Genomic DNA, 24,624 nt, shown 5'->3' with positions numbered 1-24,624 from the left:
TCCCTTCACTTAAAGGCACATCTCACAGAAGAGTTTACTGACAATCTGACCCTATCCAAACTTACTGGTTTTATCTTACTCTAGTTTATAGCACTACCCAAGCTGTCTGTTGATTATTCGATGAATACACCAAGTTCATCTTTAAGTCCATCCTTCACCTATTCAGACTCAATTCCTTCTCAAGATCGAGTTTAAGACCTCCCTTCAGTGCTCCAACCTAAAATGACCTGTCATTGCTTGAATCCTTTGAACATTTGCAGCCTGTAACACTCACCCATATATTCATTCAACAGTGTTTGAGAACTCACCACATGCCAGGCACTGTACTACCTGCTAGGGAAAGAGCGTAAACCATCTGGAATTATTATGTAAATGTTTTATAAGTGTATATCCTATTTCTGCTTCCATATTTAAACCCTTAGAAAGTAGGAATCAAGTCTGTATTTCTCATTACTTGCTCCAGGGTATATACAAATTCACTGCACATGGTATAGTTACTAGATGTTAACCTTTCCTGTGCATTTAAGTGTTCAACTGATACAAATTTAATTTTATGTCACTTTTCATAACATACCAATTGTGCAAAATAAACTTTATTGCCTATGTGTATGTACCTACCATCTTTATTTCCTACCTCTCCCCAGTGTGAACTTAAATATGATTGTTCTACCACCTTGATGTCCACTAATGACCACAATGGCATAGAATTTTTTCAGGAAAAGAAGAAAATTGCCAAGGAGAACTGCTTGGCAAATGAAGGTCTAGAAGGAGTGGAATAGACTGGGATGAACTCAGAGTATATTTAAGGTAAATGCTTATATTTTCCTCAAGTCTCCCTTTGGAGGTCATCTCTTCTAGGAAGTCTTTTCTAGCTTGTACACCCTGCTTTTTGCTCTTTGTGAAGACATCTACCACTGAACTGACCCGATTGCACTAGCACTTTATGCTTTCTTGGCTAAACATGCACTGCTTATCTGGGGCATGGAGTAGGTGCTCAATAAGTGCCAAATGAATTAATGAACAAACCTGTCTTTTATTCCAATAAAACATTTCAATAAAAGGAATATATTCATAATTCTATTACCTAAAAACAGCTAAGGACACTTTACTCCACTTAAAAATTAGGCAGCCTATGCTCCTTTAACCCAGTCCTGTCTGAGCGAAGAACAGACGCCCTCCGGTGACCTACACGCAGAGGCGGGGCCAAATCCAAAGCTGAGACCCAGGAGCTGTGAGAACAAAGAAGAGAAAGGGAAACCTCTCCCAGCAGCCTCAGAAGCAGCGGATTAAAGCTCCACAATCAACTTCATGTACCCTGCATCTGTGGAATACATGAATAGACAACACATCATCCCAAATTGAGGAGCCCGGAGTCAGTGCTGTGCCTCTGAGGTGGGAGAGCCAACTTCAGGACACTGGTCCACAAGAGACCTCCCAGCTCCACATAATATCAAACGGCAAAAATCTTCCAGAGATCTTCATCTCAACACCAGCACCCAGCTTCACTCAACGACCAGCAAGCTACAGTGCTGGACACCCTATGCCAAACAACTAGCAAGACAGGAACACAACCACACCCATTAGCAGAGAGGTGGCCTAAAAACATAAAAAGTCCGCAGACACCCCAAAACACACCACCAGACGTGGACCTGCCCACCAGAAAGACAAGATCCAGCCTCATCCACCAGAACACAGGCACTAGTCCCCTCCACCAGGAAGCCTACACAACCCACTAAACCAACCTTAGCCACTGGGGACAGACACCAAAAACAACGGGAACTATGAACCTGCAGCCTGCAAAAAGGAGACCCCAAACACAGTAAGATAAGCAAAATGAGAAGACAGAAAAACACACAGCAGGAGAAGGAGCAAGATAAAAACCCACCAGATCTAACAAATGAAGAGGTAATAGGCAGTCTACCTGAAAAAGAATTCAGAATAATGATGGCAAAGATGATCCAAGATTCTATTTCCCAGATCCAAAATCTTGGAAATAGAATAGACAAAATGTAAGAAACAGTTAACAAGGACCTAGAAGAACTAAAGAAGAAACAAGCAACGATTAAAAACACAATACATGAAATAAAAAATACTCTAGATGGGATCAATAGCAGAATAACTGAGGCAGAAGAATGGATAAGTGAGGTGGAAGATAAAATAGTGGAAATAACTGCTGCAGAGCAAAATAAAGAAAAAAGAATGAAAAGAACAGAGGACAGTCTCAGAGACCTCTGGGACAACATTAAATGCACCAACATTCAAATTATAGGGGTTCCAGAAGAAGAAGAGAAAAAGAAAGGGACTGAGAAAATATTTGAAGAGATTATAGTTGAAAACTTCCCTAATATGGGAAAGGAAATAGTTAATCAAGTCCAGGAGGCACAGAGAGTCCCATACAGAATAAATCCAAGGAGAAATACGCCAAGACACATATTAATCAAACTGTCAAAAATTAAACACAAAGAAATCATATTAAAAGCAGCAAGGCAAAAACAACAAATAACACACAAGGGAATCCCCATCAGGATAACAGCTGATCTCTCAGCAGAAACTCTACAAGCCAGAAGGGAGTGGCAGGACATAATTAAAGTGATGAAGGAGAAAAACCTGCAACCAAGATTACTCTACCCAGCAAGGATCTCATTCAGATTTGATGGAGAAATTAAAACGTTTACAGACAAGCAAAAGCTGAGAGAGTTCAGCACCACCAAACCAGCTTTACAACAAATGCTAAAGGATCTTCTCTAGGCAAGAAACACAAGAGAAGGAAAAGACCTACAATAACGAACCCAAAACAATTAAGAAAATGGGAATAGGAACATACATATCGATAATTACTTTAAATGTAAATGGACTAAATGCTCCCACCAAAAGATACAGACTGGCTGAATGGATACAAAAACAAGACCCATATATATGCTGTCTACAAGAGACCCACTTCAGACCTAGAGACACATACAGACTGAAAGTAAGGGGATGGAAAAAGATATTCCATGCAAATGGAAATCAAAAGAAAGCTGGAGTAGCAATTCTCATATCAGACAAAATAGACTTTAAAATAAAGACTACTGGAAGAGACAAAGAAGGACACTACATAATGATCAAGGGATCGATCCAAGAAGAAGATATAACAATTGTAAATATTTATGCACCAAACATAGGAGCACCTCAATACATAAGGCAAATACTAACAGCCATAAAAGGAGAAATCGACAGTAACACAATCATAGTAGGGGACTTTAACACCCCACTTTCACCAATGGACAGATCATCCAAAATGAAAATAAATAAGGAAACACAAGCTTTAAATGATACATTAAACAAGATGGACTTAATTGATATTTGTAGGACATTCCATCCAAAAACAACAGAATACACATTTTTCTCAAGTGCTCATGGAACATTCTCCAGGATAGATCATATCTTGGGTCACAAATCAAGCCTTGGTAAATTTAAGAAAATTGAAATTGTATCAAGTATCTTTTCCGACCACAATGCTATGAGACTAGATATCAATTACAGGAAAAGAGCTGTAAAACATACAAACACATGGAGGCTAAACAATACACTACTTAATAACGAAGTGATCACTGAAGAAATCAAAGAGGAAATTAAAAAATACCTAGAAACAAATGACAATGGAGACACGATGACCCAAAACCTATGGGATGCAGCAAAAGCAGTTCTAAGAGGGAAGTTTATAGCAATACAATCCCACCTTAAGAAACAGGAAACATCTCGAATAAACAACCTAACCTTGCACCTAAAGCAATTAGAGAAAGAAGAACAAAAACATCCCAAGGTTAGCAGAAGGAAAGAAATCATAAAAATCAGATCAGAAATAAATGAAAAAGAAATGAAGGAAACGATAGCAAAGATCAATAAAACTAAAAGCTGGTTCTTTGAGAAGATAAACAAAATTGATAAACCATTAGCCAGACTGATCAAGAAAAAAAGGGAGAAGACTCAAATCAATAGAATTAGAAATGAAAAAGGAGAAGTAACAACTGACACTGCAGAAATACAAAAGATCATGAGAGATTACTATAAGCAACTCTATGCCAATAAAATGGACAACCTGGAAGAAATGGACAAATTCTTAGAAATGCACAACCTGCCGAGACTGAACCAGGAAGAAAGAGAAAATATGAACAAACCAATCACAAGCACTGAAATTGAAACTGTGATAAAAAATCTTCCAACAAACAAAAGTCCAGGACCAGATGGCTTCACAGGCGAATTCTATCAAGCATTTAGAGAAGAGCTAACACCTATCCTTCTGAAACTCTTCCAAAATATAGCAGAGGGAGGAACACTCCCAAACTCATTCTACGAGGCCACCATCACCTTGATACCAAAACCAGACAAGGATATCACAAAGAAAGAAAACTACAGGCCAATATCACTGATGAACATAGATGCAAAAATCCTCAACAAAATACTAGCAAACAGAATCCAACAGCACATTAAAAGGATCATACACCATGATCAAGTGGGGTTTATTCCAGGAATGCAAGGATTCTTCAATATACGCAAATCAATCAACGTGATACACCATATTAACAAATTGAAGGAGAAAAACCATATGATCATCTCAATAGATGCAGAGAAAGCTTTCGACAAAATTCAACACCCATTTATGATAAAAACCCTGCAGAAAGTAGGCATAGAGGGAACTTTCCTCAACATAATAAAGGCCATATATGACAAACCCACAGCCAGCATCGTCCTCAATGGTGAAAAACTGAAACCATTTCCACTAAGATCATGAACAAGACAAGGTTGCCCACTCTCACCACTCTTATTCAACCTAGTTTTGGAAGTTTTAGCCACAGCAATCAGAGAAGAAAAGGAAATAAAAGGAATCCAAATCGGAAAAGAAGAAGTAAAGCTGTCACTGTTTGCAGATGACATGATACTATACATAGAGAATCCTAAAGATGCTACCAGAAAACTACTAGAGCTAATCAATGAATTTAGTAAAGTTGCAGGATATAAAATTAATGCACAGAAATCTCTGGCATTCCTATATACTAATGATGAAAAATCTTAAAGTGAAATCAAGGAAACACTCCCATTTACCATTGCAACAAAAAGAATAAAATATCTAGGAATAAACCTACCTAAGGAGACAAAAGACCTGTATGCAGAAAATTATAAGACACTGATGAAAGAAATTAAAGATGATACAAATAGATGGAGATATGTACCATGTTCTTGGATTGGAAGAATCAACATTGTGAAAATGACTCTACTACCCAAAGCAATCTACAGATTCAATGCAATCCCTATCAAACTACCACTGGCATTTTTCACAGAACTAGAAGAAAAAATTTCACAATTTGTATGGAAACAGAAAAGACCCCGAATAGCCAAAGCAATCTTGAGAACGAAAAATGGAGCTTGAGGAATCAGGCTCCCTGACTTCAGACTATACTACAAAGCTACAGTAATCAAGACAATATGATACTGGCACAAAAACAGAAAGATAGATCAATGGAACAGGATAGAAAGCCCAGAGTTAAACGCACGAACATATGGTCACCTTATCTTTGATAAAGGAGGCAGGAATGTACAGTGGAGAAAGGACAGTCTCTTCAATAAGTGGTGCTGGGAAAACTGGATAGGGACATGTAAAAGTATGAGATTAGATCACTCCCTAACACCATACACAAAAATAAGCTCAAAATGGATTAAAGACCTAAATGTAAGGCCAGACACTATCAAACTCTTAGAGGAAAACATAGGCAGAACACTCTATGACATAAATCACAGCAAGATCCTTTTGGACCCACCTCCTAGAGAAATGGAAATAAAGACAAAAATAAACACATGGGACCTAATGAAACTTAAAAGCTTTTGCACAGCAAAGGAAACCATAAACAAGACCAAAAGACAACCCTCAGAATGGGAGAAAATATTTGCAAATGAAGCAACTGACAAAGGATTAATCTCCAAAATTTATAAGCAGCTCATGCAGCTCAATAACAAAAAAACAAACAACCCAATCCAAAAATGGGCAGAAGACCTAAATAAACATTTCTCCAAAGAAGATATACAGACTGCCAACAAACACATGAAAGAATGCTCAACATCATTAATCATTAGAGAAATGCAAATCAAAACTACAATGAGATATCATCTCACACCAGTCAGAATGGCCATCATCAAAAAATCTAGAAACAATAAATGCTGGAGAGGGTGTGGAAAAAAGGGAACACTCTTGCACTGCTGGTGGGAATGTGAATTGGTACAGCCACTATGGAGAACGGTATGGAGGTTCCTTAAAAAACTACAAACAGAACTACCATATGACCCAGCAATCCCACTACTGGGCATATACCCTGAGAAAACCATAATTCAAAAAGAGACATGTACCAAAATGTTCATAGCAGCCCTATTTACAATAGCCCGGAGATGGAAACAACCTAAGTGTCCATCATCAGATGAATGGATAAAGAAGATGTGGCACATATATACAATGGAATATTACTCAGCCATAAAAAGAAATGAAATTGAGCTATTTGTAATGAGGTGGATAGACCTAGAGTCTGTCATACAAAGTGAAGTAAGTCAGAAAGAGAAAGACAAAGACTGTATGCTAACACATATATATGGAATTTAAGAAAAAAAAAGTCATGAAGAACATAGGGGTAAGACAGGAATAAAGACACAGACCTACTAGAGAATGGACTTGAGGATATGGGGAGGGGGAAGGGTAAGCTGTGACAAAGTGAAAGAGAGGCATGGACATATATACACTACCAAACGTAAGGTAGATAGCTAGTGGGAAGCAGCCGCATAGCACAGGGAGATCAGCTCGGTGCTTTGTGACCGCCTGGAGGGGTGGGATAGGGAGGGTGGGAGGGAGACGCAAAAGGGAGGGGATATGGAAACATATGTATATGTATAACTGATTGAATTTGTTATAAAGCAAAAAAAAAAAAAAATTAGGCAGCCTAAATTTTTTTAAAATCACATTTCTGAAGTTCCAAATAGGTTTTTTGAAAGAACTCTAGGTGGATCTAGGAAAACCACATAATACATTTTCAAATAAATTTGAAAATATTCTTTACAACATAAATGATATATAGGTGTTTTTAAAGGTACTCCTACTTTCCAGATCCTTGTTGATAAACATGGAAAGACTATTGGAAATATATAAAACTTTTTATACAAGTAAAGATTTTTAAACCAACCTGCAAGGCAGCGTAATAAAATAATACTAATGATGACTAAAACATATTAATAATATACTAGATAGGCAGCAAAGCCTTAAAAGCATGGGCTCTGAAGCCATACTCCGGGGATCTGAAACTTGACTTTGCCTCTTGCTAACTCTGTAAACTTGTGAAATCAGTGAATCTCATTTGTCTTAGTTTTCTTATCTGAAAAATGGGAACAATAATAGTAATTCCCTTACCTGTTTTATGGATGAAAGAAATTTCTACAGATAGAACACTTTTGTGTAAATATGAAACACAGTAAATGTTGCTGGTATTATTATCCTCCTCGTGATTTTCACCAAGAAATTAGCATATAGAAAGCAGTGTGTTAAGTACTTTGTATACACTAACTGGTCTTATCCTCAAAACCCTATGAAGCAGATAATATTACAATCTTCATATCACAGATGAGGAAAATGAGACCCGGAGAAATTAAGCAACTAGATCTGTATAACAAATCGATTAAGAGAATCAGAGATCAGACCCAGAGATCAGAGATCAGAGATCAGGCTGAATGATTCCAGAGCCTGCTTTTTTAACCGTGACACTGTACACTCCCTCAAGTGCCTAAAAAGTAATAAAAGAATTCCCCTCATTTAAAATAACTGGATTTCCCATGCTTCTTACTTTCCCACTTTCCACCATCATCCCACCTTAGCACCCATTTAAAAAGCATCTGCCTTTAGTGGCTATATTTTGTTCAAAATGTCCTATGGAAACCACTGTGACTCAGTTTACTAATCTTTGTGTCTGTTGTCAGTCAAATAAGGTTTTTCAACCTCAGCAAGTGTTGACATTTCTTTGTTCTTTGTTGCGGGAGGCTGTACTATGCGTTACAGAATGTTTAGCAGCATCCCTGGCCTCTACCCACTAGATGCCAGTAGCACCTTCCCCGTTGGGATAACCAAAAAATGTTTCCAGACATTGCCAAATGTTCCCCAGGAGTTGAAATTTCCCCTAGTTGAGAACCACTGCAGTAAAGGAGTTTGAGACAATCCCCTTTTGTAGAGGTGCAGGGAGCTGTGAATAAGCTACTGGCACACACCATGCTCTTTTCCAATTCCAACTTCTGATCATGACTTTTCCCCTCCCTCTTTGCTGGGCTATCTTCCTTCCTTCTCAACTCAGTGCCACCTCCTTTAATCTACCCTCTTCAGGCTTCACAGCCTCACCTTTGGGTCCCTCATTTCATTGAACTCTTCCATTTTTGTATGTATGTCCCTGTCAGACTTTGAACATTTCAAGGGTATGAAATGTGTTTTCATCTGTGTACCTCCAGTATCTGGTATGTTGTAAACAAGTGTGCTTGCTGGATGTTTAACAAAATAATAGAAGTTGATCATACATTTTCAATGTAAGCATTTGTTCCCTGCTGCAGAGCCAGCACCTGAAATAATGTTTAATCCCATAGTAAATGCTCAATAAATATTTGGAAAATATTTTTCAAACTTGTCAGATCAGAGTATGATTATTATTTCATTAGGTGGATATTAGGTAATATTTCCATTAGGTAGATATTAACTTGACTTATATTTTCTCTGTATATTGGAAGAAGATTACATTTTTATACTCATGACTAATTAGCATTTTCATTACCATGTCCCTCCTTGAATTTACTCAGAAACCAGAATATACATCATGGAGGACAAAGTAAGAAGCAGCAAAAAAGGCATAGGCTTAGTGCATTACTTTGCACTAAGTTCAGAACTGTAAAACCAATGAAACTTTAAAAACTACTGATTCTAACCACCCATTTCATTTACTCAATTAGTCATTCAACATACATTCACTGAGTGCCTACCAAACATTCCCTGCTAGAGACGCTGCACAGGGAGGACCTCAGAGTTCTTGGTCTTTTGGGAGAACAAGAAAGGAAAACAACACACAGTATGACAGGTGCTTAGTCAGAGATGTCACAGGGTATTGAGGGAGCCTGGAGTAGGGGCACATGCCACAGCCTGTGGTGGCCAAGAAAGTCTCCCCAGGGGAAGGATGTGAGGTAGGACTTGAAGGATACATGGAGTTGGCAAAAGAGGGAAAGCATCCTCCAGGGAGGGGAAACAATGTAGGTGAAGACCCAGAGTTATGCAACAATATGATGGACTGTTGGGAGGAAACTGAACACAGAGAGGCCAGCGATGGGAGCAAGGAAGGCGGGACATAGCCTATACAGATCAGAGCCTCTGCACAACTCTAAGAAGTTCCACATTCCCCAAAGCAAGCCATTCTAATCTTTTGGACAGGACGGACTACTGGAAAAATCTTCCTTACATTAAGGCAAAATCCATTTCCCTATGGAACAAAGCTATTGGGGTAAGTGAGGACGAGTACAGATCTGGAACAGCATGTCTTGAAGTGTGCACCATGGGCCTTCTATATGAGAACCAACTGGAGGACCAGGGAACCCTCACATTTAGCAACACGAGGTGAATCACAGCTCTAGGGACATATGCCTTCATATGAAGAAAGGTGATGAGGGCTGACAGCATTATTACATCCAAAGACAAGAAGAAAAACAGGATCTGACTCTTTTACATCAGCTTGGAGCACCTGAGGATGCTCAACAAAGACCTGAGTGGGTTTTAGCCTTGGTGAGAAAGAGGGTTAAGCAAGGCTGGGAGTGGGTGGAAAAAGGAGTAATCAAGCAGTGAGGGGACTGTTGGGCATGGGGGACAGGAAGCCAGTCTGAGTATTAAAGCAAGAAATGTATTGCCATCTAAACCCACTTTGAACTTCTCAGGAAACATACTAGCCATCGCTAACAAATGCTTTCTACACCTCTGTCTTTTGTTAACTTTCTCATCTCAAAACCCTGACACCCCTCCCAGGGCTGAGGCTATCTGGTACCTTTGTAAGAATTAGAAAGCAGCCTCGGGCCTCCCTGGTGGTGCAGTGGTTGAGAATCCGCCCGCCAACACAGGGAACACAGGTTCGATCCCTGGTCCGGGAAGATTCCACATGCCGAGGAGCAACTAAGACCGTGCACCACAACTACTGAGCCTGCGCTCTAGAGCCCGCGAGCCACAACTACTGAGCTCATGCGCTGCAACTACTGAAGCCCATGCGCCTAGAGCCCGTGCATCACAACGAGAGAAGCCACTGCAATGAGAAGCCCGCACACCGCAACAAAGAGTAGCCCCCGCTCACCACAACTAGAGAAAGCCCTGCGCGCAGCAACAAAGACCCAACGCAGCCAAAAATAAATAAATAAAATAAATAAATTTATTTAAAAAAAAAAAAAGAAAAGAAAACAGCCTCTCCACCCCCACCCAGCTCCACAGTCCTTCAGCTGTGCACGACAGGGAGCAGTGGCCCGAAACCTTCCCAAAGGTCACCCCGTCTCCTCTTTCTTACTTCCTTACTTTCAATAATAGTTAATAAGCACCTACTGTATGCAAGGTACTATGAGAAATACAAAGGGAAGTGTTAAATGAAGAAGAAAGCCTCAACCCCCACCCCGCTCCCCAACCACCAAAAGAAAAAAAGATGAGGATAGAGAATGGGTAAAAAAGGACATTCCTGAGAGGATGTGGGAAGACTGAAAATCACAGATCTATAGGTTCCTGGGAGAATAATTTATCCCAGCACTCCACTTCGGACCATTGTCTCGTCTCAGACAAGCATTAGCATAACCATTAGCCTCTCTGCCATGTAATTATTCTTGGGCTGGCTTACTCTGGCCCCCTGCCAAACGGGAACATTCACAAATCTACATATGAATTTGGGATAGGGGATTTTTAATATACTCCTTCTAAATGTCCACTCACTGTTTGCAGCCAGGCAGGCTGCTCTAATGAGGTCTTTACCCTCCCCTCCCACCACCACCTCATTGGAATACGGATGGTTCATCATGGTACCTATTTGGTCCTTCATTCAATCACTGAACAACACTTACTGAGCAACTATTAAGTGCCAGGCCCTGTGCCAAAAAAATGATGGTGAACAAGGCAGCCATGGTTTATGCCCTAAGGAACTTGGTTTAGAGGGGAAAACAGACGTTTATTTCACCAGTCATTATAAATCTGATGGTCACAAAAGGGTACATTGAGAATGAACTTATCCTTACTAGTGGGAGCTTCCGCAGAAAGTAGGACCAAATACAATGCCAATCCATCCATGAAGCTCAAAAGCAGGAGACCTGGAGTTCCCCTTTGGAGAGTTCTTCAACCTCCCCCTTGTTGACAGTACTCCCAGCAAATTCTCTGTCCCTACACACACAACTGTCAAAGAAGGGGTCCTAGTCTCACTTTATCATCTCACGCCCTCCTTTAAATTTGCTAGCCACACCTAGTGGGTTCCAAAGCATCATGACCAGACCTGTCCCAGTGTTTCTCTCTAGAAAGTTAAGAGCCCACTGGGTGAGGATAGGGGTGAGGCCTGCACTCTAGTGAAGTTCTAGTGAAGGTCTGTCATAACCTTGGGAAAAACTTCCCCAAAGGGCTACATCCCAGTCAAGTCCCCTTGACTGTTCATGTTCATACACTTACTCTCTTGCAACACTCAGAGAATATTATGCCCCAACCATAGGATGTATTTTATTTTGAAGAACCCACATCCTATTTTATTTTCCTGGTTTTGTTTATAACCAAATCATGAAAAAAATAAAGCATGTTCTAGCATTAGAAGGTCTATCTACAATATCACCACATTTTCTCAGTCTACTTCAATAAAAGCCAATGCCTGCCAAGAAATTAAATAAATCTGGGTGGTCCCCACATTGTAATTTTCCATTTTGAAAATGGAGAATACTGCCTTATTCTGTCACCAGAATAAAAGCAGCAAACTTGCAACTTCAAATCCATGAGCTTATTAAAAATCTTATTTTTAAAAATTCATTCTCTTGTAGTTGGGCAATAAACTTGAAAATACATTAATGCTCTGACTGTCAAGTAAGTATAGATAATGACATTAAATATGAACAAGCACATCATTTCATGGGTGCAAGAAGAGTTTATAAAATATAAATGCTCTGACAGTAAGAAAACACACTGCTGTATTCAATTATATCATCTGCTCAAAATACAATTGCTTCTATGTTTGGTAAATAGACTAAATCCAGGTCACATTCCTGTGTTCAACTGAGTTTCTAGTCACTCCCTTTTCTCTAAATACTTGCGTTCTTTGTTTCTACATGTTCTTAAGTGTCATCATTTATTGCTATAGGCATGATGGCTATACTTAACTAATAATGACAGTGGTTGTCATTAGATTTTAACTCAGTAACACTAGTCTGACATATCATTTGAAGTATGTCTTCAATTTAAATTTGATTAAAATTACAAACATCCCATCTATTGTGCCAATCAAAATGTTGTCACCCTTTCCCTGAACTTTTCTATGAACTTTCTTGAAATAAGTTATGGCAGCTTAAAGTTAAGGCTAGCCTTGGGTCATAAACATATTTTAAAATACCACTCTTGGAATTGAGCAGAGCAAGGCCAATTGGGGCTCCTTTTCTAAAGACTTGATTTTGACTTACACCCCAGAAAAATTCTCAAGGCAAAAAGTACAATATAGTGAGACTTCCAAGGCTTTAACTCAGATTCCCATAACATGCTGTAACACAAGTGCTCGGTAGGGATTTAATTTGGTTGCATGTATTTTAAGATCTCGGACCTAGCAAATACCTTTGGTAGTAAAACCAGGTACTTTCCTGTATGCAAAACTGTTGGAAACGTGTTGAGCAAGAGATGGAGCAAAAGAAGGAAAATAGATAAAGAGCATGTGCAAATACAATGTTTTAGACACATATAGAGCAGGCTTCTTACACACATTGTCTTATTTACTCCTCATAGCTACACTACTGGGCTCAATTTATGCATGAGGAAACTGAGGCTTAGAGAGGTTAAGTGACTTGCCCAGGTTCATAGAGTAGTTTGCTTCCCTGGCAGTGATTAAAAAGTAGAGACAAATTATTGTGTTGTTGTTGCTGTTTTCCCGAACCCAGGCAGCTATTCTGGGAAGGTAGCAGTGGACACAAGGTTCTAATTAATAGCCTTGGGATCTTTTTTTTTTTTTTTTTTTTTTTTTAGTGTTTTTCTATGCATGGGAAGATGCAAGAGCCTGGGCTCATTGAAAATATTCCTTTGGTATGCATCTTTTTAAAAATAAATAAATAAATTTATTTATTTCTTTTTGGCTGTGTTGGGTCTTCATTGCTGCGTGCGGGCTTTATCCAGTTGCAGTGAGTAGGGGCTACTCTTCATTGTGGTGCGCAGGCTTCCCATTGCGGTGGCTTCTCTTGTTGTGGAGCACGGGCTCTAGGTGTGTGGGCCTCAGTAGTTGTGGCACACGGGCTCAGTAGTTGTGGCTCACGGGCTTTAGAGTACAGGCTCAGTAGTTGTGGTGCACGGGCTTAGTTGTTCCGCGGCATGTGGGATCTTCCCGGACCAGGGCTCAAACCCGTGTCCCCTGCATTGGCAGGCAGATTCTCAACCACTGTGCCACCAGGGAAGCCCTGCCTTGGGATCTTAACAGCATTTGGAACTTTAGTTATGTGTATGAAATGCTATTCTCTGTGTTCTATTTTGACGACAGATTTATAAACATTTAATTTTCAAATAATTTATCTTTTTTTTTAGAAAACTAAGACACTATCCAATAATCCTTTTAGATATTATTACCTCTATTATACAGGTAAGGATAATGACGTGCAGACCAATCTGCCCAAGGTCATATAACAGGGACTAGAATCTTGCAATACCATCTGACTTCAAGTCGAGTGTTCTTCCCACTAAATAATAATGCATTTCTCATGCCTCTCCTAACGGATGTCTGAAAGCTTCAAAAACGAATGGTTTGGAAGGCAAAACCCTGAAAGAGTACATATAGACTATATAAATGAATTCTCAGGTAAAGTAGCAAGCAGGTAGGTAGACAACTGCCTAAGAGATTTCATTTAAAAATCTCATTTTTATTGCCTTTATAACACTTAACACTGTCAATAAATAACTTATTTAGTTCTCTATATGTTTATGTCTATTGCTTCTTCCACCTTATTAGAACCAGAGTTCCATGAGACCTCTTTCTTGTTCACACCATATCCTGGCATACTGTAGGGATTCAATAAACACTTCTTGAGGAAATGACTGAATGAATGAATGGTCTCTCTTTAACTATTCCTCTGTCTCCTTAGACGGAACCATATTTTTTATTTATTGCCGTCCACACACTCTCTCAGCTCTAGTCAGGGAGGTGTTCTCTCTGTCCACTTTTACCCATGTAGCAAACAACTCAAGGTGATAAAGACAGCATTTATAACCCTTCTGAGTTAATATCCTAGTGAGAATTAAAATTTATCAGATTTCTTTGCAGCTATGACAGAAAGACCATATCCAAAACCCTTAAGGTCAGATGTGATTCCATAAGTAGAAATTTTTGAATTTCAAAAATGTTAATATGTTACATATATCAAATATTATGTAATGTGCCCAGCAAGGTCTAGGAGAGCAGCCCATAATCAAACACATTAATTATTTTTCTTCAAAACAATCAATTGGTTATACCAAATAAGGTCCTGCTATTAAATGAGTTATGAAAAAATTGTTTGGTCATCTGCAATTTTGGATTTTAGAATTGCATGTAAGAGACTGTGGACTTGTAGCACTAACTCAGGGGTTGTAAGGAGAAAGTATAATACACTTTAAGCACATGCTGAGTGCATGGCATGCAGAAAGTATTCAAATTATCAGGACAGTTATAGGTTTGCAGCCATCTTCATTAAACAAGTGTAGCCTCTGTGTGCATATATACAATATATACAATTTAACAATTCATGAATATGTCAAGAATTTAGATGTTTCTCAATGATTTGTTATTTTGACAGTATGAGATGCTGCCATATGCATGCTCTAAATTTTCCTACTGGCTAAGGATTCTTTTCGGTGGTGGGGGAGCGTCCATCTCTTGCAATGTCTTCAGACCCACATCTGTTTATATAGTAAGGATACTGTACACATTTATAGGTTTAAAACTTTTGAAATAGGGAAATATATAAAATATATGCCTATAGTTTTACCCTCACTTGTAGAAATAGATAAAGGAATCATGTGCTCTCTCAGAAGTAGGTTTTTCTTCTTTTTTTCTCTGCATAATATCATTTTCCTGCTTTTGGTATATGCAGCTAAGTGGGAGAGGAGGTGGACTGACAATCTCACCTAATACATATACTATACAAACAAAATGATAATAGAGAATTTGGGAACACCCACTCTAACTCCTGCTGCAGCTACCCAAGTTAAGTAGTGGTCACCCTATGGGTGAGCATCACAAAGCCCAGTATTAGCTTTAGCAGGATTAATGCAGCCATCAGTGTAGACAGCACTGTAGCATTGTCTTGAGATCCAGCAGCAAGAATAGCAAGTGTGATGTGGGTAGTGGATCACTTCTTGAAACTTGTGCTTTTAACACAACCATTTAAAAGTCGACAAATTCAGGAGACATATAATGGAACAGAATATAATGCATGAATCCAGGTTCATTAAACTAATGCATTTTTTGAAAAACAAAATATGACAGAACATTTCATTACTGATGCAGATATGAGAAAAAGTGTTATGCTGCTATTTAGAATGTGTCTTGTATGCCGTGGAATTGAAATATTTCCAAATCATCAATAATTAAAATGATGAGAATCCATCATTTCACTGACATTTACTTCTACATGAAAAGATGGCCTATTTTAAATGTGCTCACACATATTCTTGTCAATCACTAGCTGTCACAGCAAATTATTTCATTTTGTAGATCACATGGCACTTAGAAGAATTAAATTTAGATCTTAGGTGTAGTATCAAGAACTCTTTTCATGGATTTTTTTTTCTGTGACTACATCTTCACAATACAATATATAAAAGATGTAAAATCCTATTCGTAATACTCAGTTTCACTTCTGGTTAAGAAAACTCAGGACTGAAATGAATCACTATAAATGATAACACTGAAAGCCAAATAGTAGAATAGGATATACAGGAAAGAATGAAAATACAAAACTAAAATAAATAAATAAATAAAAATAAACAATCAGAACTCCATACAATGAAACTTGGACCTAATGAATTAGGCCCAAACAGATTTTTTCCCTCATTTTTTTAAGACATTTAAGCTACTGCAGAGCATAAATCATTTCTTATGCTAGGTTTGCATTGCCTACAGCTCCTAGCAGTTATAAAGGAGCTGAACTCTTATAAACCCCATGAATCTGATGCAAGAATTTTTACTGTGCCACTATTAAGCAGAAGATCCAGGAAACTGTGAATAAAACCTAAACTGTATGCCCATGAATATGAAAACTTTAAAAATCCCTTTTCAAACAACTCATTAACTACATCTTCACAGTTCTAGAGGAATCTTTAATAAATTTCAGTATCTTCAAATGGCAGAATTACAAGACTTAATAAGACAGTTGATCTTCATCAAATGTCGTCATAAAAATTCTTTCTGTTTTTCCCACACACAATTAATCTTTCTGTTTAGGTGTTCAACTTCAAATGTAAGAAATATTCTAATATTGCATTTCAACAGGGAATGCTTCATGTCAGTCTTGACCTTGGCTTGACCTCTATATGAAAGCTCTGTGTTTGGAGGTATGTGATGAATAGCTCTCCAGCTTTCTATTAAATCCAGTGCCACTGGTTGTCAACAGTGATGCTCAAAAGGGGTGGTAAAATATTTCAAAACTCAGAAATGTTCTGCAGGTCTCTTTCTACCTTAGTAAATCTGGAAATAGTTCTAAGGCAATTTTCACTATCTACACTATTTTTCTAAAGAATAAGAAAATAATGAAGTATGGAAATATAATTGTCAAAATATACATAGATTTATTTGGCTTTCCTGTGTCAGAAATAAAATAAATTTTCCTTTGGAGGGCCCAAAGCATTCAGTTTAAAAATTTTTTTTAATTTAAAATCAGAGATAAAGGGATAATCACAAAAAAAGAAATCAGACTATGAGTCCATTTTTTTATCTGTCTCTGATCTGGCCTCGTACCTGGCACATAGTAGACTCTCAATGAATGTTTGTTGAATGAATGAAAATCAGTATATTAAAATAATGACCAGTTACTGACTCTAATGTTTGTTGGTTAGTTGTACATAAAATATTCATGCTCATTTGGAAAGATACAACAGTAACACCAAATTCTGCCAGGTGTTTTCCTCCTATTTACCTTAAGAAAATAGAAATTTCCAACTTCTGAGAATGCCTCCTTCCTCTAAATTTATCTACCACTTTCAAAGCTACACATGCATGTTTTATTTTTATGGTAAACTCATGACAACAAGTTGGCAAATTATCGATTATCTATGAAACTCATGCAAGAAAGGTAATTTTAACCTGATCTGAAAAAGTGAATGTGTAGGTGGTATACATATATGAAATCTCCCCACACCCCTCTCAAATTATATACATATATATGATAAATTACATATATGAAATAAATTATTATTTAATATATATATAATAAATTATTGGTGTTTTTATTCTTGTTCTGAAAGAAACCAAGTATCAGTTTTTAGACTTATAGGCTTATCTATGAGCTTAACTTAGACAAGTGGCTTTTTCCCCATCATACTTAAGTCTTTTTAACGGACATGTGATATGCTAGTCTGTGTCCAAGCTCACCTACAATTTCTTTTCTCAGAAGACGAGGCACATCTGCCACCTGCTCTACTCCGTGTCCCAGCAACAACTGTCGAGCAGCATAAAGATTGATTATCAGTCAAAAACCATTGCACAACACCAGATTTTGGTGGGTTAAGCTTGCTGATCCAGCAAGAGATGGTGTGAAATTTTCAGGAGTGTGTGCCAACATTTTGGTGCTAAAAGAACAGCAGTGCATGTCGCAGTGAAACACAGCCAAAGATACGCAGACAAAGCAGAGAAGTTTTTTGTTCTAGACTTGGCTTTAAAAGGATAAAAGAGAAAACAAAAAGTAGGAGGAAATTAGTTTGTACATTTAAAAATCATCCACCAAGCTTAGTCACGTGTGTAACATTGTTATTTTAGGCATACATGTCCAGATCTTCTAAGAAGCTTAGCTATAAATAATTTTTATATATCTCTTGCAAAATACCATAATCATAAGAACGGCAAGTACTTCTGATTAATAAAAATAAATGAGGATCTTAAGGAAGCATTTATTACATATATATCTGAATATAAAAAAGTCACAGAAACATTTACCCACAAAGACTCATGCTTTTATACAAGCAGATGATTCAATGAATACAAAATAAAGGCAGCCATATTTTAAAGTTAAAGCAAAATTTGAAAAATATATGGGTCTACACTACTGCATAGGTAATTTTCACTGTATTGTAGCAACAAGTTTCTTTACAAGGACCAAATTACCTTGAACTTTCTAATGAATTCAAGAAATTATTTCCTAATGATCAAGTATTCTTAAAGAGATAGAAATCCTAGTATCATTTTATATAATAACATTAATAGAAGAAGAATTTTCATCACTTCATCTGTAATGAACTTCAGAATTACTTTTCTTCTACTTATGCAATTACTGCCTAGACTTGCCTTTGGTTCACTGGCTTTACAGCAGTTGCAGGAAAAAAAAATACTTCTAATAAGGTATAAAAAGCAGAGGGGAATACAGCAGTTAGATACACTGAATTTGTATGGCAAAGTTCTTATGTCATTTAAATGTGATTACCATATACAGCACTTGATAACAGATCCTGGGTATGACATGCTTAGAAGAATATTCTTAGACAGTGGTACTTTTATTTCTCTCTTAAAACAGATTCTTTCCCACTGAAAAAAATTTTTTTTATTTTATTTTAGAAAATCTCCACATTTCTGAAATGTTAGAAACAATGGACTTTTAAAAAAGACCTTACCTACAAGTGTGTCTAAAATATACATATTCATATTTTGTAAATGTAAAAAATATATATATATATATATATATACATATATATATACATTTCAAGGTTAAAAGTCAAGCTGTAGCATTTATCTTATGAAAAATTTCATTTGGAAAATCACATGTATATAAGAATTATATGTTCATTACTGGCCACATTTTCAAAATTATGTTAATGCCATCTGAAAAAAGACCAAGAGTGTAAGTGAATAAATGATACTTGAAACTTTGAACTATTTTCTGAGAGAATAAGTCTAATGAATTATGTCTGTTGAGTGTCACAGAAACTAAACAGTAAATTCAATAATCTCTGATTTAATTTATTATATTTTCACCATTTAACCTCCTGCAGGCTCCCTAATGTCTATTCAGATCTATATTAAATTAAGCACCAATGCTAATGAAGGGCAATAAACGTGGCTGTCAGTGGATTTTTCTTTCATTAAGCACATTATCCTCTTACTGAGCTGTAAATGCGTAAACATTAGTTTTGTTAAACCATGCAAAAAAGACAGAATGAAAATCATTTTTTAATTGCACCCCTTAAGCAATTTACTGTGGTGGGGGGGTAGGGTGTTGGTTTTTTTTTTTTTTTTTTACCTTTATTTTTTTTGAATGGATCTAAAAAGGGCTCTCCCGTTGAAACATAAACATCGGCTTCACAGGGTATGTCTTCGGGTTCGAGGGCTTCAGTGCCGTCTGCCAAGAATACTCGTCGTGCAGCCATGTTCAGATTCAGCTTTTCCGTGCACTCCTCCAGCAACTAACAGAAAGCAAGAGGTAAGAGAAAGGGATTGACAACAAAGAAAGTAACACATTTCCGCTAAACAAAAGACGCAATGATCAAATAGAAACCCACTGAGCCACTTGCCAAGTTAAGTAACTCAATAACTCCGCCAATATGGTTATTTTGTAGCAGTTGAAAATATACAAATAGGTTAATCACAGCACTGAGAATATTTGATTCTCAAATTCTAGTCCTTGAACATTCCATCATTTTAACAATGCTATAGAGATATAAAGCCATTGTATCTGTTTAATTAAATATACTACTTATATATTGATAAAAAAAGGAATGAAATGCCTGTGAGGTCTATGTATATACATATAAGCAATTTACAGATACAGAAAATTTTAAACAATAAATTTTTTCTTTCTCACTTTTCATAGATAAAGAGAATAAGGGAAGAAATAAATCACTGAAAACTTTTGGACACCAGTTACCAAGGTGATGGTTGGTACAGTAACTTTGGCAAAAACTGTTCTAGATCCATTTTTGTAAGCTGTTACTCTAATCACTCTGGGTTGAAGTTTGTATCTTTGAGACAATCTATGCCAATCCTGGTCCAACTTAAATTTTAAAGAAGAGAACTTTGCAACTCTGAAGAAAAAAACACACAACAATTTGTGCACGTTAATTAGTAAACATATTTAAGTAAATATTATCCTGGGTATTTTCTACAGATATAAGCACTAACGATTGTTCCTAAATATTCCTCAAAAAAAAAACTTTTTATAGGATAAGATTGTCCATATATACTTAAATATTTTTAAAAAATTTAATACATGATAAGTTTGCCAAAACTGTTCATGTAAAACACATATCTCAGAATAAACCGTTTAAATCATTTTACTATAAAACATCACAACACTCATTTTTAAAAATTATACATATATATGCTATATTCTAACAGAAAGCAAAAAAAAATAGTAATATGGTCTTATCATCATGAAATAGTAAATGGCTAAGATTTTCCCTTAAGTTTTCATGTTTATCAAAGTTCTTCGATTTTTTTTAAAAGATTTGAAATTCAAATACATCATACTAAACTTTTCATTCTGAAGTCAATTTTATTGCTTTCATTTCAAATTGCTTGGGGGCAGTAAGAGAAGATTTCTAAGTTTTGTTTTCAGTCAAAACCAGTTTCAATCCGTATTATTTTTCTCAGCAAAAGTACATGTAAATGACTAACATGTCATACTTTTTACTTAAGAGTTCTCTAGCTAACCCTGGTAACTCCTAATGCCACAGCAGCAAAGTAAACATTTTAAAGTAAAAATGTGAGATAAATTAAAACCACGATATATCCACATATTTGAACATATGAAAATAATGTGAATATCAGTTTCTTAGTTTAATTTTTATTTTTATCAACATTTTCTTCTATCCATAAACTTAAGTTAACAGTTTATGATAACAATCTTGATGTGAAAACATACACAAAATGGTTTTTTTTTTTTTTTTTTCGGTACGCAGGCCTCACACTGTTGTGGCCTCTCCCCTTGCAGAGCACAGGCTCCGGACGCGCAGGCCCAGCAGCCATGGCTCACGGGTCCAGCCGCTCCACGGGATGTGGGATCTTCCCGGACTGGGGCACGAACCCGCGTCCCCTGAATCGGCAGGTGGGCTCTCAACCACTGCGCCACCAGGGAAGCCCCCACAAAATGGTTTTATAAGTTCATTTCAATTTGATTTTATTTCAAATATTGGTTAAATATCAAAAGTATGCATTTCTACTTTTACACAAATATCTGGTAAACCAAGGTATTTCATGGTCTTAGCCTGATTCGGCTTCAAATATTCCTTTCAGAGTTTCATATTATCTGCATTCAAGTGTATCTCATGTTTTCCCCAAGTGTAATTAGCAACATTCTACTCAGGTGCTTTCAAATAAAAAAGTAAACAAAACAAAAGCAGAAACAAAACTCTAGAGATGTGTTACATTTTAATGTTTGAAATAGTCAACTGAGTCATTATAAATTCTGCTCAAAGGAAAAAGCTTCAACAGTCAGTTAAAAAGAACAGAGAACAGCTTTGATTACCTCAGTTGACCCACTGGAGCACTGACAGGTCTGTTTCTCTTGGATGCTGATATAAAAAAAGAATTGTTTTTACTGTTTGATTTGTAGCTATCTGGGTCTGATATTTCATCATGGCTATGATCTGATGCTGTTTGATGTATGGAGCAATCTTGAAGTGCTGACCCTTCTGATGCTGCCGCTGAATGTAAAAGTCTGTTGGGGCCAAACTGAGGCTGCAAATAATCTTCAGTAGGTTTAATAACTGCTTTTGCCTGGGATGACATAAACTCTCTGAAAGAAACAATGCAGGGAAGAATACAGTGAATTGATGTGTAATCACTTATTAACAGCTACCACATAATAACTAGTTGTGTGCTATGTGCTAGACAAAACATTACACACTTAGACAGTATTTTGCTTAAGTCTTACAATATCCCTGGGAGGTGGGTACTATTTTTATCCCCATTTTACAGATTTAAAAAGTTGTGGCTCAGAGAGGCTAATTAACTTGCCCGTGCTCACATAATCAGTAGTTGACTTGGTGGGAAACTGAACGCAAGATGTCCTAAAATAAAACCCACATTCATAACCATTACATTTAATCACTTAATGAAACTAAAGAAGAAAAATTGTGTAATGCTTGAAGCAATGTTAAGTAACATTTTAAAATTCTTACATTGATTTATTAAACACTAGCACTCTGTTAAGTGTTAGTAAATATAAAAATTAAAGAGATATGGCTCCTACTCTCAAGAAACTTGCAAACTATCCCCTAATAAAGAGAGAATGTATGTTAAATAAACTGCTTAGAATGCTGGGTGTATATTAACCTTAAGTGCAAAAAGAATTCCTTGAAGGCAAACTTTTGTGCGTTGGAATAATGTTGGTAAAGTCTTTACAGCAGACCTGGGATTAGGTGATAACTCATCCTGGTTTGCTCAGGACTGTCCTGGCTTTGGCACTAAAGCCACACATCTCAAAAATTCCCTTAGCCTCAGACAAATTGGGACAGTTGATTACCCTACCTGGCATTTAAGCTGAAAGAGTAGTATTTAGATGAACTAAATACTTTAACAGGGGACCACATGACCTGGGATGATATGTAAATCTATGCAAATACCAAGTCAGAAAGATGGAAAAGGTAGAATTGCTGGCATGGTAAAACGAAACAAGCTTAAACATATTTGAGAATACTGAGCTGTTGGGCAGAGGATCAGCCGTAGAGGACAGTTAGTTTCCATGTATTACTGTAATTGGGGCTATTTTTATACCAACCATACCTGCCACTTTCCAATTTGCTAGTTCCTCAATAGTCCTTATAAGTAATATAATGTAACCTCCCCATCCACACAATTACAAAATAACACATGCTTAGTGTGGAAAGCTTGGCATGAACAACCCCTACTCCAAATTTTTCTCATCCACACATTTCATTATAATCACAATTATTTCATCTGGCCTGTCTTCTTTATGTCCACAAGGGTGTAAAATGGTTTATTATTTCCTCTGAAAGAATGGAAGGTATTTATGTGCCACAGGGTAAATGGTTGCATGTGGATGAGAGTTGACACAGAGGGTCAATGGAGCTCAAACACTGGGATCCAAGCAGTTGTATTTTGTTGTTGTTGTCATCACATGTTTCTATCCCAGTCTGCCCTGGACTGTGCATAGCACTGAGGAGAGAAATGGCCTTCCCTACATTCTGAGGATCCACCCAGGTTCATAACTGTGGCAAACAGCATCTTGAATGGATCATTGGACTTTAGCTCAGGCTGAGGTGGGACCTCCCTGCAAACTGAGGTACTCAGATATTGATGGCAGTGGGGAGTGGTGGTATATGGCAGCAGTCATGTCACACTGGTGGTGTTTCTGCAGCAACAGCAACAGAGCTGCAAATGGTCACTAAACTCTTCAACCTGGGGGAAGAGCAGTAAAGCCAGGAGGAAAGATCTGCAACTCTCATAATCAGCTCCCAGTGCCCATACACAGTTACTTGGAAAGAAAATTCTCATGTAAAGAAAGAAAAGGAATTCTCTACTAAATGCAGAATGAGGTGTCTTTCTTTTTTAATGAATGCATTTTGTTTACTGTCAAATATTTTTAAAAATATACTAATGATTTTATGTAATAATCCATTATTCTACCACCACAATGCAAAAAGGTTATTAATTTTTCCATATTCCAAAGCTTCAACCACATCATACCTTTATTTTAATACTTTGCCTTTTTTACTTAACACTGTTTTACAACCATTTTTCAGATTGCTATATGGTCTTTACAGATTTTACTGGAATGTAATATTTTTGTCAACTATATTTTGCTTTTTTTCCAACTGAGTCGTTTAAGGGTTATCTATGATTTTTGTCTGCTGGCATATCTTCCCCCTGTATTATGGTAACAGCACTTGCATCCTTTTGAGAAACTATCCATCCCTACCCCTCCCAACTCCACATGATTCTGGTAGGGTTAGGAAAATAAATTATATGAGATTTACCTGGTAAATGGTAAAAAGAATTAAACTATATGGTTCTATCATATATGTATTTATTACTTACTTTTCTCTAGTAATTTATATGTAAAAGGGGAGAAGGGGTAGTTTTTCATGTTAAAAAGTCACTACTGTTTCACCATCTTTAGTCTTCAGCTTTTTTTTTTTTTTTTTTTGGTGGCATTGGGTCTTCGTTGCAGTGCGCGGGCTTCTCATCGCAGTGGCTTCTC

General features: G+C 37.1%; 1 protein-coding gene across 1 annotated transcript in view; it reads right to left on the bottom strand.

The window, feature by feature from the left end:
- The window catches only part of DCDC1 (doublecortin domain containing 1), a 472,935-nt gene that overhangs the window by 404,664 nt on the left and 43,647 nt on the right, over positions 1 to 24,624 (bottom strand). The window contains 3 exon segments of the mRNA XM_060105173.1: positions 19,705 to 19,867; positions 20,329 to 20,485; positions 21,928 to 22,197. Of these exon segments, the coding sequence (XP_059961156.1) occupies positions 19,705 to 19,867; positions 20,329 to 20,485; positions 21,928 to 22,197 (590 nt within the window).

This window comes from Mesoplodon densirostris, chromosome 7, assembly GCF_025265405.1.
Source record: "Mesoplodon densirostris isolate mMesDen1 chromosome 7, mMesDen1 primary haplotype, whole genome shotgun sequence".
Taxonomy (NCBI): Eukaryota; Metazoa; Chordata; class Mammalia; order Artiodactyla; family Ziphiidae; genus Mesoplodon; species Mesoplodon densirostris.
This window is presented reverse-complemented; position numbering and strand designations above follow the sequence as displayed.